General features: G+C 45.4%; 1 protein-coding gene across 5 annotated transcripts in view; it reads left to right on the top strand.

Annotated features, from left to right (window-relative positions):
• MERTK (MER proto-oncogene, tyrosine kinase) overlaps positions 1-18671 on the top strand; it is a 366926-nt gene that overhangs the window by 81061 nt on the left and 267194 nt on the right. For 4 of the 5 annotated variants that reach the window (XM_086927212.1, XM_086927213.1, XM_086927211.1 and 1 more), the window contains exon 3: positions 4414-4514. The exons of the other annotated variant lie outside the window; for it this stretch is intronic. In XM_086927212.1, the coding sequence (XP_086783338.1) occupies positions 4414-4514 (101 nt within the window). The remainder of the gene's footprint in view (positions 1-4413; positions 4515-18671) is intronic. 5 annotated transcript variants of the gene reach the window in all.

The raw sequence follows: 18671 nt of genomic DNA, 5'->3' as shown, positions 1-18671 counted from the left end.
GATTTTGGCATTGTAAATGACAATGTCTTTTATTTATGTTTTAGTTTGTAAAGCAAATAAAGGGCATTCAGCCTGATTCATCAATGTCCCGTTTTGCGAGGCCCTAATAGTGAATTATAGCGATTCGCTATTAAGGACTCGCAAAACGGGATTCATGTAGGATTAGCAAAATTTATTGCGATTCCTTCTGATTCCTTATTTGCGATTAGCAAATTGCTAATCGCAAATAAGGAAAAACTCCCCATTCATTCCTATGGGCCAAAAGGCCCATAGGAATGAATGGGGAGTATTCCTTATTTGCGATTAGCAATTTGCTAATCGCAAATAAGATTGCGATTTGAAGGGTGCCTGGGGTGTCCAAAGGACACCCTGTAGCACCCCTCAAATGCACATTTGAACAGGTGTTGCGCACACACATGTCCAGAGGACGTGTGTGTGTAACATGCAAAAGAAAAAAATGCACTAAAGTGCTTTTCACTCTTTTTTCGCAATTTACCACCAAGTCAGACTTGGTGGTAAATTGCGACCAAATATTGCGAATTCGCAATTTCCAATTGGTTGATGAATTGGATTTAAGGAATCTCTATTAGAGATTCCTTAAATCCAATTCCTCGCAAAGGGATGATGAATCCCAAATGCAAAAATCGCACTCGCAAACGGCCAGATTCTCAGAATCTGGCCATTTGCGAGCGCAATTCATGTTCATGAATATGGCCGAATTGTTATTTGCAATGCTAATAGCTCAAACTCTCGCAAATGCGACACCTATTGCATTGCAAATGCTTGTCCTGTCTCCTATAGCTGGTAAAATTACAAACTCCTAGTCGATTTGCCAGCAACTAACTGTGGTGGTGGCAAAACGGCTTTCCAATAGCTTGCCTTCTTTCTGTTGAACCCATTTCATGGGGTCTACTTGTTTCCTACATATCCTTCTCCAATGATATCAACTGAGGTATCATAACTTTCACCTAATCAATTAAATATCTACCTGCTATTACTCCGTAACCTCTTTGAGAGCTTAAGCATGTATATGTTGATGACACCCACATTCAAATCAAAACCTATAACAACTGGGTGATCGTCTACTAGTCATGGAATCCCTTGTAAACCTGGAAAACTGGATGTACCATTGCTTTCTCAATCTTAATGCCTCCAAGACAGAGAAGACAATAAATACAAGGCATATAGCTGATTCTACCTCAAAAAGAGCCTATGCTGGTGAATTTGTGCTGCTACGTAAAGTATCTTCATTTAGGTTCACCTCGAGACACCTCTCCTGGATCATCCTAGCAGTATTTCCACAGGGCAAATTCATTCGTATTCTCCAGTGTCAAACAAAGCTGTGCTAAATTCTACTTAACCATGGAATTCAATGGTTGTGCCACTATTATTCAAGCCCTTGTACCCACAGACTACAAAGTACTTAATTAAGGAACTCAAGGGTAGGCAGTGAGGGGATGTGCAGTATTTTTTAAAAGTAACCTTTCATTTCAAACTGGGCCCTGTTAGCAATTCCAGGTACCATAAATCGTGTTTTTTTTTAAACGTAACAAATTGTAAACTAACCATTATTCTTGCTTTATTTCCTCTATCACTCACACTTTATTTATTATTTACTTGGACGGAGGTCTGGGAAAAAGGGTTGTATGTCACAACCTTCAACTTATTGTTGGATTTCTAGTAGAGTTGGTATAGCCCCACTGATTCTACTTTCATGAACGGATCCTCATGTCATGCCTTTTAAAATTGCTGTATTGCAGGAAAACTATAATCCAAAATCTTCTATGGCTAAACTGTGTCGCTAGAACCATGTGTCTGGTGATGGATTTTCATGCAAAGCCTCTTGCCATTAAAGATAGTTAGAAGACTGTGGAAGAGTCCCATATTTTGTTGTAAGTAGTTTAATCTAGCAGTTACAGTTACCCAGATGCGAAAGTCCTATTTGAGAATAAATGTTTTAATGTATATTTTTAAGTGCAAAATTGAAAGCAATATAATCCAAATACTATGCCTGGATACGTTTTGAATGATTAGAAGTATAAAGGCTTACAACGCACCCAGAGGATAGCATTGTTTTTTTTGTTGTCACTCTGATTTGCAATCTTTGTAGTGCTAGCTCCCATATGTTTCTCTTCCTTTCTAGTTTTAGCTCTTCTCTGGAGCATATACAAAGTACATGTATTCTTCCTCATAAATGGTCTTCCTCGTCACAATGTTCTTTAAAGCATTTCTCTATTATTCCTGGACGTGCAATATGAATGCTTTCAAAAAACAAATACACTTAACAAGATGCACTTTTATTTTGCAGAATTCTTTCAAAAGAAGCACTTTTATTTTACATTGAGTTTTCTTCCGTTCAGAAGATTGCTTTTATTTTACATTGGGTTTTCATTACAATTAGTTCATGATGCTACATGTCTCGATGCTTTAAGCTTCTTATTTATGTTGCTATCACTCTATCTCGCATCTCAACACTTTAGTTACTTACACCCACAACTCTACTACTCTATGCTGCTCCACCTTATGACCCTCCTCTCTACGTCACTCTGCACCCCGCCACTCTACGCCAATCCACTCTACGCTACTCCAGTCTACTCAATGCCACTCAACACAGTGCCACTCAACACTGTGACACTCAACTCTATGCCACTCAACTCTATGCCACTCAACTCTATGCCACTCAACTCTATGCCACTCAACTCTATGCCACTCAACTCTATGCCACTCCACGCTACACCACTCCACGCCACTCTGCGCTACTCCACACCACTCCATACCACTTTACTCAAGCCATTTTACGCCACTGTACACCATCGCACTCTACGCTACTCTGTGCCATTCCACTCCACTCTACTCTAGGCCACTCTAGGCTACTCTACACCACTCCATTCCATTCTACTCCATGCCACTCTACTCTGTCACTCCTCTCTATGCCACTCTACCCTACACCACTCATGCCAATTTACTCCACGCTATTTTACACCACACTATCCTACACTATGCTACTCTTCTCTACTCTACTCTATGCCACTCCATGCTGCTAACTTTACTTTACGTCACTCCATTCCACTCTATTCCACAACACGCTACTTCACTCTACAATATTCTACGCCACTCTACTCTACATAACTCTGCGCCACTCTGCTCTGCTTTAGATCCTATCTCTGGGGGCCTAAACTCTATCACTGAGCATTGTTGCTAGTCAGATATCTGCATTTTGTGCTGCATGCCTGTTTTGCAAACCTTTTGACATTCCTAGATAGAAGAAATTGGCATAGAGTAGACAAGCGCTGACCCCTGGGACCACTGCCAAGGATTTTAAAGCAGGGAGATTAAAGTGACTACCTTTCTTAGTTCTGAGTAAAATATAAAGAATTTTTTTTGATAAGTGAACTATCTGTGCTCTCATAGAAAGGCATTCTCCCAGAAGCATGCCTATTTCTGTGGCTTAATAAGCTGACTGTACATTTCGCTCATGCAGCATATCCACTTGATGAAACATCTATTGTATACTGCAATTTTATAATCAATTGAATTGCATTTTTAGAAGAAAAAAGTTCATTGAAAGTGGTAAATGTCTATGCATTCCTTTAATTTTTTTAACAGTAGTTGTAACTACTTCCATGACCTTCTTTTTATAACTCTGCTTGCTCTAGCAAGAGGCATTGTGATTTCACAGTTCCACTGTAATAAGTTAATATAATGGTGTAGTGATCTCGTTTTCTTACTACAGGTAACAAGTAAATCAAATATAGAATATAATGAGAAAATTATGCATCTCATCTGTGATGGATAGTTGGGTGATGCTCTTTAACAATTTCAATTCAAAATGCTTGGTGGGGACCAGTTAGATACAGGATGGGTGCTAAACTTTGGGTGGGTAATATTCATGCAGAACAATAACAAGCAGAATTCAAAAGAGGTTGAACAAATTGCTAAATGGATAGAACCTTTCCAGATTGGATATTAGCACAATCTGTTTAGCACAGGTTTGGTCATAAACATAATTTATTCTTTTATGAGTGATAGCCTGCTTCAGCATGAGCAAATAGTTTCGAACACCTATGCTTGATTTGCTTTTCAAGCCGGTGATATTGTTCCCTGAAGCAAAGTGGCATGGACCAATTAGACCAATGCTATTGGGTACGGGTAAGCTGTGCGGGACTAGAAGTGTTGGGATGAAGGGGCGATTTGGAAAGGTCTTTCCATTTATGCCCAGGACTTTAGAAATGTCTTACCATTTTTGCCATTGACTCTGTAGTGTTCTCCAGGGAAGGAAGGTCCTAGGGAAATGAACTCAATTTACATCCAATTTCATGGTACTGTACAGTTCTCCTGCTATTACATAACATCCATCAATATTAGAAGGGGTAGGATTATCTCTGACAATACTTCTTTGTTCTTGTTTTGAAGCATAACCAGTGTGCAGCGATCGGATAATGGTTCGTACATTTGCAAAGTGAAAATCAACAAGGAAGAAGTTATATCGGATCTGATCTTCATCCAAGTGGAAGGTACAGTAAGATTTTAGACTGTTGCTTAATGATCCAATTCTTTGCCTACTGCTGTTTTGAAGATGAGTTGCATCATCACCTTGGTGATGCTGTCATCTAGTAATGGACCCCATCATCTTCGCATGCATATATACAGTCCTTTAAGTGCAACCCTTGAACAAAGGTAGATTTTACAAAGCGGGCATAATTCATAATTCTTTATATCAGTGAGTATGCCCCCTCGGGACAGTAGGCTTTTGTAGTAGCTTGAAACATGCGTTGACTGTGGCAAGCATATCTGTGGAGTTTCCTTGTTCTTGGGAGGGCAGGACATTGAGTTCCTTATGCCATGCATTGTGATGCAGCTGTGGCAAACCTCCATTTCAGAAATACAGATGACCCATTCCTAGCAGTTTTATGGTTATTCAGGTTTTTTTTTTTGGTTTTTTTTTTAAAACCTTTATTTACAAATGCACAATACACAGCGTCTGCCTACAACCCCGCAGGGCCGGCCGCTATGACAAAAACAGGCTGAGCGAAAAGTGCAATACGAGGCAGTACGTTGCTGGAGCAATCTGTCACATCAACATTATCGGCAAGAGCGTAATATCATACAATTAGGATGAGAAAGGTTTAATTTTATGTTTTTGTCGAAGAGAACACAAACAACAAACACATGGTATCATAGTGGCAAGGGTTGCTGGAGGTGGGAGGGGGGGAATGGATGCAGGAGAAACAGCGAGGGCATGGGGGGGGGTGGCGCGCACAAGAGAGCAAAGCATGTGGTGAGTAGAGGAGAGGAACTTAAATCACGGAGAGGAGGGGAGAGGGACCTCGTAGTCAAGTGGAGGAGAACAAATGTCTCCACGGTAAGTATTCCAGGGGGCCCAAACTCTGGACCACTTCCCCGGACGCCCCCGGGCCTCATATACCGTCTTCTCTCGGAACATGGACCAGTCCATGTTCTCTTTCCAGGCACTTAGCACTGGCGGCCTAGGGGAGCCCCAGAGCTGCGCAATATCCCTCTTAGCGATCATATTGCCTAGGGTGACCCAAAGTGTCTGGGCAGCAGTGCAGTCAGTCGGTTCCCACACATTCAACAGACAACGACGCGCCTCAGGAAGCAATGGGACCCCCATGACACGACTCATAACGTCATGCACCCTAGACCAGTACGCTACAATCATTGGACATTCCCACAAAACATGAAGAAAGGTACCATCCATCCCACACCCACGCTTGCAGCGCCCGTCTGTAACCAGACCCATTCGCACCAGACGCATTCCAGTGAGATACACGCGATGGAGGATTTTCAGTTGGACAAAGCGAAGTCGTGCCGGAATAGCCACCTCCTTAGGGGAGGACACAGCGGACTGCCAGTCCTCGTCGTCCAATTCGAGTCCGTCAGCAGTCCAGGCAGCCCGGAGCTTATCGAGCTGGTCAGCTCTGTTATTAATAAGCTTCTTATAAATCAAGGAGATGGTACTGTCTGGGACGTGGCTATCTAGAACTCGATCCTCCAAAGGGGAGGACTGCGGAACGTCCGTACCGGAGGGGAAGACAGAAGACAAGGCATGTCTCACCTGCATATATCGGAAGTACTCCCTATCATCGAGCCGGTATTCCAGCTTTAGTGATTCAAAGGACATAACCGCGCCACGTGTCCAAAGGTCCCCCACAGTACTTATCCCAATCATGTCCCATTTCTCAAACCCTTTCGTCTTCCACAGGTTGCCCAGTCGTTCCGAGTCATACAGTGGCGTCATACGTGTCAGTCTACCACCCCAGCCCGTGGCCACCGTAGCGTCTCGCCACGCCCGCACTGCACATTTCGTCGGGCCCGTAAGGAGTCGAAAGGGGGCCTTAGAATATAGCGCCCTATTAAAGTTACCACCGGGCAACAGCAGTTTATCTAAAGCAAAGGCAGGGGCGGGCTCCGGAGAGTATGTCGCATGGTTGATGGCGCTCAGGTGCGAGGCCCAGTAGTATCGTCTAATATCCGGCAGCGCAATACCTCCATCGTACCAGGAGAGCGTGAGCTTAGATAAGGCAATGCGGGCACGGCCATCCCAGATAAGTTGCCGCTGCAAACTCTCGACTTCATGGAAATAGCGGGCTGGAACGGGGTCGAAGAAATTTTGCAGGGCATAGAGGAAGCGGGGAAGCGACATCATTTTGAAGAGCGCCGCCCGGCCCAATGGAGATAAGGGCAGATCGCGCCATCGCCGAACATCCTGCTTCAGTCTGCGGAGCGGGGCATACAGGTTCCGCTCATAGCGGACCGAAGAGATCATGGATACATGGACCCCCAGATATTTGAAACCGTCAGTCACTACAAGGATGGGAAATCTGCGCGGGAGAGGCGGTAGAGTACCAGCTATGGTATAGACACAGGACTTGGTCCAATTAATGACCAGTCCCGAGTTTTTACCGAAGGACGTGAGGACGTCGAAGAGAACATTGAGTGACTTCTGAGGGGAAGTAAGATAAAGGAGGATATCATCCGCATACAAGGAGACACGATCCTCGAGGTCCGGGGACCATCGGATCCCTTTGATCGAGGGTTCCCACCGGAGCCACGCGGCAAGAGGTTCGAGTGCCAAAGCGAACAAAAGCGGAGAAAGGGGACATCCTTGACGTGTGCCACGGCCCAAGGGGAAGGGGTCCGAGCACCTTCCATTCACCGCGACCTGAGCTAGCGGCTGTTCATAAAGAAGCTTGACCCATGCGATGAAGTTGGGGCCAAAGCCAAATTTGGCGAGGGCTGCCCATAGGTAGGGCCATTCAATGGTGTCAAATGCCATCGTGGCGTCAAGGGAGGCGATCACTGCTGGCTCGGCGAGAATAGAAGCTCTCGCGAGAACACTGTGGAGCCTACGCAAATTAAGAGCAGTGTTCCTGTGAGGGATAAAACCGGATTGATCCGGGTGGATCAGGTCACAAATCACAGCAAGCATCCGATTGGCCAGCACCTTAGCGAGGATTTTGGGTTCCGCATTAAGGAGGGAGATGGGGCGGTATGAGGCACATTGGTCACGAGGTTTGCCATCCTTATAAATGACCACTATGGTGGCGAGGCGCTGCTCAAGGGGGAGGCTTCCAGCCTCAACCGCCTCGAGAAACATGTGACGCAGATGGGCGGCCATCTTGTCGGGACAAAGTTTGTAAAGTTCAATGGGGAGTCCATTAGGGCCCATTGCCTTACCCGAGCGAAGGGAACGAATTGCGAGGGCAATCTCGTCGACTGTAAAGGGGGCCTCCAGAGCGAGGCAGTCCGCTTCAGACACAGTAGGCAAGGCAATGTCACGCAGGAGTAACCTGGAATCGGCCTTGTCTCGATCACTAACAGGCATATAAACCATACGGAAGTGGTCAACAAAGCACTCAACAACCTCACCCGGATCAGAGACATTCACACCAGAATCACGAACAATGGAGGGAACAACACGACTCGCACGCTCAGTCTTATCCAGCCACGCAAGAAGCTTACTAGCCTTGTCACCCACATCATATAGTCGACCAAGTTGATTGGACCGCATCAATTTAGCAGCATCCGTGACACAGGCCTTATAGTCTGCTTGTTTCAATTCCAATTCGTGCAACAGTGCAGGCGTGTCATTCCCACCCAACTCACTTTCAAGCGCAGTGATTTCGGTTTCAAGAGCCACAATAGCCTCCCTCTTGACCCTACGCTCAGTGGCAATGAGTGACAGGGCGGAACCCCGAATAACCGTCTTGAAGGCCTCCCAGAGAACAGTGGGGGAAGTGACTGAGCCCAGATTCTCCGAGAAATAGCAATCTATTGCCTTAATCACATCGGAGCGGAGCCGGGGGTTTTTAAAATGCCAGGGAGGAATCGGGGGAACTCTATTACCAGGCAGACCACCCACGGAAATCGTAATCAGCAGGGGGGAGTGGTCAGAGATACCCCGGGGAAGATGCCGAATCTCACGAACAGTGGACAGAGTGGAGGCTAACATAAGAAAATAATCGATACGGGAGAGGCTGCCGTGCGCACCAGAGTGAAAGGTGTATTGTTGGAGTGTGGGATGTAGTGAGCGCCAGACATCCACTAAGCCAAAAGTGTCAGCCATTTCACTGAGCCACATCTGGGACTGTGGCAATACTCTGGGGGGTAGTCGGTCGCAGTCGCCGGACATGACAGAATTGAAGTCCCCGCCCAGGACCAACAAGCCATCTGGCAGCCCAAGGAGAGTCCTGCCTAAATCAGCATAAGTGGTAGCCTGCAGTCCCGGGGGGATATAGACAACAACAAACACGACCTGTTTACCCTCCCACCTCCCCGAAACAGCAGCATACCGCCCACGCCCATCAAGGATAACATCATCAATAGCTAGAGCAAGGGAGGACTTTACCATAATACCCACACCCCGGGAACCCGAGGTGAAGCCCGCATGAGCAACCAGTCGATAACCCCGGCGGTCTAAGGCCTTGCAAGCATTGCCAATCAAGTGGGTCTCCTGAAGGAACACAACATCAGGGGCGTGGCGCCTCAAGAATTGCAGTACAATGCCCCGCTTAATCCTGTCACCCAGACCATTTACGTTCCAAGAAAGAATCCGCATTTCACCCCCCCCATTATGGCAAAAACATTCCACACCCACCCCCCAGCAGGACCCACTATGAACAGTCATTGCAAGATATGAAATACCATGAAACAAAGAACAAAACAAAGTAAACGAAACACAACCCAATCCCCAAACACCGACCCCAGAACCCAAACCCGTTACAACACCCCCCTCCCTGCACCCCTGCTGACTAAAAAGCCACCCCCAACTGCAGTGTGCCTGTCGCCCCATACGTCTACGCAAAGAACCCCCTGAGGAGGAAGGGAGAAATCACCCGTTACCGCACCGCCACGGGCAGAGTCATTAGGGATAAGTCAATATGTACAGTACGTTGCATAGTCTCAATCGAAACCTCCGGGGCGTCTGTTACTCCTGGGCCGCTGCACCACCTTCCGCACCACCAGGGCCTCCGCTCCCAAAGTCATCTGCCGGCAACGAGTCCAACCAGTCGGCTGCACGTTCAGGTTGATCAAAGAAATAGGCCCGTTCCCGATATTCGATCTGGAGCCGGGCCGGAAACAGCATGGCATATTTCAGTCCCCGGTCCCTTAGGCGACGCTTCACTCCGAGGAAACCTGATCTTTGCCGCTGCACTTGAGGAGTGAAGTCGGGATATATGGAGACAGAGGTATTGTCATACTTTAGGGGACCATGTTTACGGGCGGCCTGGAGGATAGCATCCCTGTCCCGGTAGTGAAAAAGCCTGGCGATGATAGGCCTCGGCGGGTTCCCCGGCTTCACTTGGCCTCCGGGAAAACGATAGGCGCGCTCTACGGCAAAGAACTTACTAAGTCCTGCCGGAGCCAGTTGGGCGACTATCAGTTCCTCGACCAAAAGGTCGGTCGCTACCGCACCATCGCCTTCCGGCACTCCGACCAGGCGTATATTGTTTCGCCTGGCCCTGTTGTCATAGTCCTCCATCCGCCTGAGCAGTATGTCGTGCGATGCACGCAGATTGCCAATTTCGGATTGCGCCTCAGCCATGTCGTTCACCAGGCTCGACGTTTTAAGATCCAGTGCCTTCACCCGCTCATTCGTTTTGGCCAGGTCGGCTCGAATCAGAGTCACATCCACCGCCACCGTGTCTATTTTGGTCACTACGGCTTCGAACTGTTGGCCCATGTCAGCCTTGAGTCCAGTAATGGCAGCCATAAGGTCTTGGAGCGACACTTCCGACGTAGACGATGTGTCCGTTTGAAGTCCTTCAGCACCCATGCATACAGCCCCGGGGGAGCCTCTCGGCTGGGTATAGCGTTCGATCATGTTCGTCTGGATCGATCCCCCCCGGGACGCAGCCTTCCGACGTCTTTCGGCCTCGGCTTTCGTCGCCATCTCGCAATCAGAGACTGCCGGTTAGCAATGGAAGTGACGGGCAGGTAGAAAAGTCTCGAAACTCCGATGCGTCACTGAGACAGAGGTGTCGCGGCCTCTTTGCCAGTCCAACGGAGGAGCGTGCAGACTGAGAGGGCAGCAGGCAAGGCAGAGTAGGAGGAGACAGGAACAAAGGGAAGGAAACCGAAAGTGAAAGCAATACACCTCCGGCGGGCCAGATGCCAGGCAGCCGTTGTTGTTCAATTACAGGTCGGCCACAGTGGGCAGCCGAGTCCCCGGTCGCGCCCGTGGGCAGGCCAGAAAGTTGCAAGTTGCAGAAAGATGGTCCCCAGGGTCCGATTTCGACCGGAAAAGGATCAGTAGCATCAGCGATGATAGTGCTGCAAAAGCCCGTCGAAATGACCAGGATAGGTGAAGGATAGATAAAGGAGGACGGCGCGGGTCTCGGGAGCTCTCTGCTCACACGACCATCTTGGATGCCCGCGTAGCTCCTCCCCCGGTTATTCAGGTTTTAAACATTTTCTATTTTGTACATTAGATGTCAAGAAGTCCAAAGATTTTCTTAGAAGATTGTTGCAGGCACTGCTTAATCGCAGGCTTACAACTAGAAAGTCTGTCTAATTTTGATTACACCTCATGCCTCTTCCTTCCTTCACATCCCTGTCTCCGGCATCTGTTCCACCAAGGTTTGGAGTTGACTTTGCCTGCCATGGCGCTGAAATATATGTACATAAAGAAGAAGTGGGAAAAGGTTAGAGTCTGAGGCCTATCCTCCCAATACACGATCAAGGAAGTCAAAGATACCTGAGACCCAGTGACACATGGAATGCAAATATTGCAAAGATATCATGCCAAGAATACTGTTCCCTGTTAACACTGTAGTGTATGCCTATTTAAAGGCAGGGCCGACTTACTGTAGCACTACAGTTAGAATTAAAGATGGGGATGTGATAATTCCTGTGATGTGCAGGGGATGGCTATTTGGCCAGCAGATAGCACCCAGAATGTTGTAATTTCGGTGTGTGTAGTGTGGATATTCACAAGCTTTGCCAAAAGGTTTCGCCACAGATTAGCACATAAAAGCTAAGTATCCGCAAATGGTGTTGGGTACTCCCAAAACCCCTTTATGCCCCTTATTCATGGGGTTTAGCAGGAGGGGTTCCTGTGGGAATACATGTCCTCTGTAGTGAAAATAAAACTTGCATTTGCACTGGCAAATGTTTTACCAGTGGAAAATCTGTATCATTTGGTTTAAACATGTGAAGGAAATTTCATACGCGGATGACACACAGCTCCTGGTCTCCTTGCCCTCATTGCCATTAGTTCCTAATTTATCTGTGTTAAGGAACCAGCTGTGTTAGAAGCAAGCTGATCCACAAGCATAGGCCATTTTCCGATTCTTACATCATTCACAACCACATCTATAGATGGAATCATAGCTTCTAATATATCTAATGCTATCTGCCCAAAACCACTTTTTACTTGCTTCAAACCACCAGTGTAATTCCTCTCTCACATGATAGACTCTACGATACACTAAAGCAAGACAGCAGGAACTCATTCAATTATGAGGTGGGTTAAAATAAGCAGTCTTACCACATACATAATAAATGCCCCTCAAAATCAGTTTCTCACCAACCAGGAAATTGCCACTAACAACATAACTCCTCTCGCAATCACTCACATATTCAATTGACCAAACTCTAGTAGGTTCACTACACACCATAAAAAGTGCACCCTTTCTTTCAAGCTCAATGGTCAACCTTGGATGCAAATTTGTAAAAATCCAAATTCTCCCTCTTCTCTCTTATTTTCTCTTCTCTTATTATATTTGTTTACAAATTCACACTTCTCTTTACTTAAAACCACACACATACTTTTGTTTAGACTTGTTCATACAATGGTACATTTGTCCAACTGTATTCAGAAAACTGAGAAGTTAGCCTGGCATATGATGTCCACTAGTTCTAATGGGCACCCTGTACCAGTCTAATTGACCCTTGTTGTAAAGTCAACCTTATAGAAAGCTATCCTAGTGGTAGCATGAACCAGCAGTCTTCAGGCTGAGACTTCAGTAGGCGAGTTAAGCAAGTTGTTTTACCATATATAATCCCTTGAATACCAAATGAAAGGACACCGCACAAGGTGTATGTAAAATATATATGTATTTAATCTAAACACAACCCCTCTGCACTCTTTATGAGTTCAGAGGTAAAAATACAATACAAGTCGCACAGTTAATACACAATAAGTTGCACAGTATACGTTATGCCCTAGGGGCCTCACTAACCATATACTAAGAAAGTGGTATAAGTACCACATGAGAGTTAGAAAGCAGGCCTAGGGCCTGTAGAATCGCTAGGGCTACACTAAGCAACCAAAGGTTAAGAAGTAGGAGACCCACGGGAGTCGCGTGCAGAGTCTAAGCACAGGCGCAGGCTCCCATTGACTTTCTATGGAATTCGTAAAAGTTACAAGTTAAGGACACTTCCGGATGGACTAGGACGGAACCCTTTTAGACTTAGACACCAGGAGGGCCAATGCCCTCAAGACTACCAGAGTACTCGTGTTACCTCACCCACGGAAGCCGGGTTCATAGGTGTCTTTTGATGTCGGGTTTCGTCGTAGTTTTCTATAGAGAGCTGCAAAGAAGTGCTGCAGGCGACCAGAAGAAAAGTGTTCGGGTGGATCCAAGGGTGGATCGGAGATGTGAAGAACCTGAAAGCAGAGGGGGCAGAGTCTGGGTCACTAGCCAGTGACCAGGAAGGAACCAGGAAGGAACCGGGCGATATCGCGTGCTTGAAGGTGAAGAAAGTGAGTTTGTCTCTTCAGCCACGAGGTCCAGGAGGCATCGACGATGACCAGGAGCTGGATTCAAGCTGTCCCACGATGGGTCTAGATGACTGTAGTGTCGGTATCCGGATTGGACCCAACAAGCCTTGGCAACTGCAACCACGCAGGATGTCAAGATTGGCTCTGTTGCAGACCAGCAAGGTCTGTGGCGCTTCTCCTTTGTAAGAAAGCTGGGTCAAGCCTAGAGAAACCCCGATTGCAAGTTAGATTCAAGATGGCGTCTTCAGGGGACTCACTAGCCAATGGGCAAGGAACCGGAAAGACGCGCCGAGCACAAATGTGAAGGCGGGGCCCACGGGACACTCGCGGAGTGTGGGGGCCTGGGCTTCAGGTCAAATGATGCTCGGGCTGGTGCTTCTCGTAACCCAATGCACAACTTACTGTGGCTTCAGAAAAGGAGTGCAGGTAGCAAAATTCAGGATGTCCAAGATGTCCGGTCCCACGTCTCTCGTGTCCGCCACGGGTCTCAGCTTTGCTGTGGATGTGGGTCGGGGTCAGTGAAGTCTGGAAGTCTAGTTCTTGAGTCTTAGAGTCTTCGAGTTCCGGCGGGAGCCTTGAAACTGCAGACCGGCGAAGTTGCTGTTGGTGCCTGTTTGAACAGGGTGGTCACTCCTTGACCACAAGGGAGATGTCTTCCGTCTTCTAGTCAGAATAGAATGTCGAAGTCCAAGAGTTCTTTATCAAAGTTTTTTTCCAGGATAATCTGAAGCCCTGGGGACACAGCTCATATACCTGCCTAGGTCCCTCCTATGGGTGGACCTGAGAAGGGGGTGGTTACATCCCTTTCCCTTTGTCCAGTTTTGCATCAGAGCTGGGGCTGGAGTATCCCAGCAACTGGTTTGAGCCGGGCTTTGCATGGAGCACCTTGTGTGCCACAGGCAGTGTCTAAATGCATTCACTGAATGCAGCCCTCCCTGCCCCAATACACAAAACCCCTGTCTGGGGAGGTGCTGGCACCTCCCTGGACAGGAAACCTATTGTCCAGGCCACCCTTGCTGGAGTTTCCCCCAGCAACAGGAGGTCAGACTCGTGTCTGTGGCAGCAGCATCCATTTTGTAATGCTGATGCTCGGTTTAACTTTAACCGGGTAAAGCAGTAACATACATTTCTTTTCCCTCTAGAAGGGTGGAATGCTACCACCGCCGCCAGAATTGGCGGTCGGGGTAGTATTCCAAAGTATTTGAGACCTTACACAACATGTTTTGATAAAGCCAAACCAAAGTTAGCATTAACTGCGAGGATTATAATGCACTTAAGAGTATATGGTATGGCTATATCACAGAACAGCTATAAGGAGATGAAAGCTGAAAGCTGCAGAGGGGCTCAGCTCATGCTAGGGCACCCTCTCACATAAAATCAAGCACTCTGCCTCCAGGATTGTCGAGGCCTACCATAGGAGTAGCTTATAGGTGAATATGTGTCTATATATAAAGGTAGATATAGGTATACTATATCTAAGTAAGGGGTGATTACACCACCTCACCCAGGCTGTGTGAACAGACCTGTGGTGTCAGTTTGGAAGGCACACCAGGGGTGACACAATGCATGCTGCAGCCCCTGGTAGGCCTAGGGTACACCTATGTCCTGGGTACCTATGGTACACTATACAGGGGCTCACAAGAGTGACCCAGTAACCAATCTGGTATGTACCTAAAGTACATGGTATCAATTTAGAGAGAGGCCTGTTGGGCTGTGGGTCTGATTAGCAGGCCCACAGCCACACTAAAGTCGAAAAACCAGAGAATCACAGCAAAAAGTGGTGGGACCATAGGAAGCAGAACCTACTCTCCTACAAAAACGACCATATTTTAACCCATTCTTAGCTTCTTCAAAAAGTGGAAGGTCTTCCTGTGAAGCATTGAAGTCTGACAGATAAGGTGATTAAAAATGAATGTTTATTAATTATACTATCAAACACATTGCAAGCTAGGCTATCTAGCTAGGACAACGGTAGCTTCAGAGATGCTGCTTCTTTACCTTCAGAAGAAGGGAGAAAAGTACCCACAAAACAATTCTTGACCCCTCATAATCTTCACATAATCACCCAATACTGTTGTATATATGTTATCATGGACACCAATAACTAAACATTACGTGTGTGTCAATGTAGTAGAAGCAAAATTGTTATATATTGTAGTTAATTTAATATCTGGAGCGACATCTCCCGCCGGAGATGGGAGGCACAACAATAAACCAACTAAGGTTATTACTATCATTATTAAAGACATTCAGCAAGAAACTTTGCAGCATTTGCTATATGCCATTTTCTATCCAGAAAGGTGAAACTTCAAAAATGTACAAATTGGTTCTTTAAGACAATAATGAAACTTCTCTTCTTCATTTTCTTTGAAAGTAATATTAAAAAAATCTAAATCAAAATACACTATAGAAAGTTTTTTTTTCAGTAGCTCTGTTGGTTCAGTTCATACAGCTCATATTCTCAGACCTATTTTTCTTCATCCAGATAATTTGCAACGTTCAAACTAATTTTCCCTCAGCAAGTCTTTTCTCTCTAAGTTCCAGGTGGTTCTTTTTCTATCTCATTTTCAAAAATGAATTGGCAAGTTTATTGGACTGCATATTTCTGCATCTGACTCTTCTTCTTCGGACTCCGATGCTAGATATGGCCATTCCGGTGAAACATATGTGGAAATCTATCTTTTTTATTTTCCACTTGCAAAACAAAAAAGCCAGTATTCGGAGGTCTACCAAAGCAACTCGTATTTAATAACACACACGTGCACATAATCACAGCGCTCAAGTGGCTATGACCAGAGTGGGCAATTTACACAGGTCTGCGAGGGGCTTTTATACAGTTAGCACGAGCTGGGTATGTGCAAAATATTTACAGAATGAGCAATCCCTAACTAGATTACAAGGTTAAGGTTTGTTTCTGATCCTCAAATACTAACATACAATGAAATAAACGAGCACAAACATTGTCAGTGGCCATTGGCAGACAATCGAACAAACAAGCATAAACTTTTACAAGTTGACATTGCTTGTTCCTTCTCCTACAACTGCAGACAAATAAACCTTGCTACAAAAGCCTCGTATGGGAAAAGAGCAGGTATGTGAACACTAGGTATGTAAAGGCACTAACAAAACAAGTCTGTTTGTCCTGACTTAAAACGCATCCGCAAGCCACCAAAGACTGTGATCATAAACATTCAGGGAATTACAAATGGAAGAACTGATGTTCATAATTAAAAATAAAATATGTTTTTCACACATACTTTCTGTTTAGAATTCTCTTTCTTGCTGGTCTTTTAGCAACTGGTGACTCACTTTCAATGTTTTATTAATTGATTTTTTTAAATTAGTAGGGTTCTTCTTTCATTGACTTTATTCTTTCATTGTGCCAGTGGTTTCTTTTTCATGTACTTTTTACTGTTTTTGGTGTCTCTACTTTTGCATCTTCACTTGTGATTACTGCTAAATATTTTCTTCTCACTGATGGACGTGTACTTTTATTAACGTCAGCAACTCTACCCACTGTGAACTGCGTGCACCCTCTGAGGGTTGACTCAAATAGTCAACTTAAGCCTTTTATTCTTTGGGTAAGAGACTACTTCTTCTTGTTGCCACTTGTGACTTTGGGACAGCTCTTCACTCTGGCCCTCAAATTAAAGCTGGACACTGCAACTGGTACCTTCACCAGGATCTTTACTTTCAGTTTCACCAACTCATCAACTTCGCTTTAATTTTCCCCAGCAACTTCACCAGTTTAAAGCTTTTCCTGACAAACCCCGGATTCACTCTGCAAAGTTGAGCTTAATTTGTGAATTAGTGGTTGTTTTAACCATCTTTTCATCCCCGTCTTCACTCCTGTAGTGTGAGAAGTGTGGGTCCACTGTGAGACTCTGGCACACTTTACGGCACTGTTAGTCACAAGCACACCTTGGAATGGTCCTCTCCATCGTTTTTCGAAACAATATATTCAAATCTTTTTCTTGATGCTGGTGCGAAATGTACCTGATGAGAAACAGATTTTATCTTATCTGCCAGAGCTCAGCTGGATTCTAGAACAATGTCATCAGTCCATGAGACCAGCTGAAAGAATGTAGGCCAGTCTTATTTGTCTATCCATTAGCACCTCACGGAGCAAGAGACAATTCTTTTCATCTGGGGTACTCCTAAAACTAATCAGGACAAGAAGGGCGTCAGGCCATTTCACACTAGTAGATGCACACACTACAGCCAATTTGTTTTTGATAGTTCCATTCATCCTCTCTACTAGAGGTACAACGGAACCTATGATCAGTCTGGAGTGTTGTAGAAATAAATTCCAAAATTTTATTTTTAAAATGGGAGCCACGACCCATCTCAATAGAAGTCGGCAGGTCAAAACGGGGTATTAATCCTCTCCCCACCAGACGCTTGGAGACTGTAATACTATCTGATGTCTAGTTATGCTAGTTATCAAACTATTTAGAGAATAAGCAGACAATCACGAGAATGTACTTAAGGACATTGTAAACTGGCATCTCAATTAAATCAGCTTTAAGTCTTTTTAAACAGACCTTCTGATTTGTCAATATGAATCATATGGACAATTGTCCTTTTCCCTGATTATTTCTCTGCCAAGTTAAACATATCTGACACAAATCTTCTGCAACATCTATGAATTTGACCACTACTTATTGAATGTTTGGGTTATGGTATCTCTCCCTACATGTGACTGATTATGGGAATACCTAGCCATACAATTTAGCATGGAGTCAGGCAATATATACTTTTACTCAGGAGTGGTCCAAATCTCTTGATAATTATTTTTGTAACCCATCATTTCCCACTATATTTTCTCATTCTCTCTGCTTCCTTCTGGAGTTCCCTTACTTCGTTTAAGAAAGTCTGTATTAGATTCCACAAGAAACAATCTCCATTTTCTGTATTTTCAACAGACGTCTCCAGCAATTCATGTTGTTCTGTCTCTTGCATCACAATTTGCTCATTGGACCTCCAAGTTTCATTCTCAAATGCACAATGTCTGCCCCCTTAGTCTGTAAATTTGTTTCAAAGCATGCCCATATATTTTCCAGTCTTATGGTCAGTACACTTAACCACTGCAAGTATGTAGGAACTATTCCTGATGGGAGTTCCATATGATGTCATAAAACCCTTTTATTACCACAATAGTCCAAAGTAAATGACCACCCCAAAACCATACTGGCTATCTTCGGATTGTTGCATTCTAGTCTTCTGCTCTTGTTTGCACAACCAACTCTCCACTTGTGCTGAATTTACATTCAGCAGGCATGATACTTCAAGAATTATGAAATGGAACATACTGCATAGATAGCCTTCAGTGTGCTATGATGGTCTCTCAAACAAGAACCATCCACAAACAAAATCAGATCAGCCATTTCAAGGGGAATTTCTTTAAAGCCTGGTCTTGGCTTGG

This window comes from Lissotriton vulgaris, chromosome 6, assembly GCF_964263255.1.
Source record: "Lissotriton vulgaris chromosome 6, aLisVul1.2, whole genome shotgun sequence".
Lineage (NCBI taxonomy): Eukaryota > Metazoa > Chordata > Amphibia > Caudata > Salamandridae > Lissotriton > Lissotriton vulgaris.
Note: the sequence above shows the minus strand (reverse complement) of the source record. Positions and strands in the feature narration are given on the sequence as shown.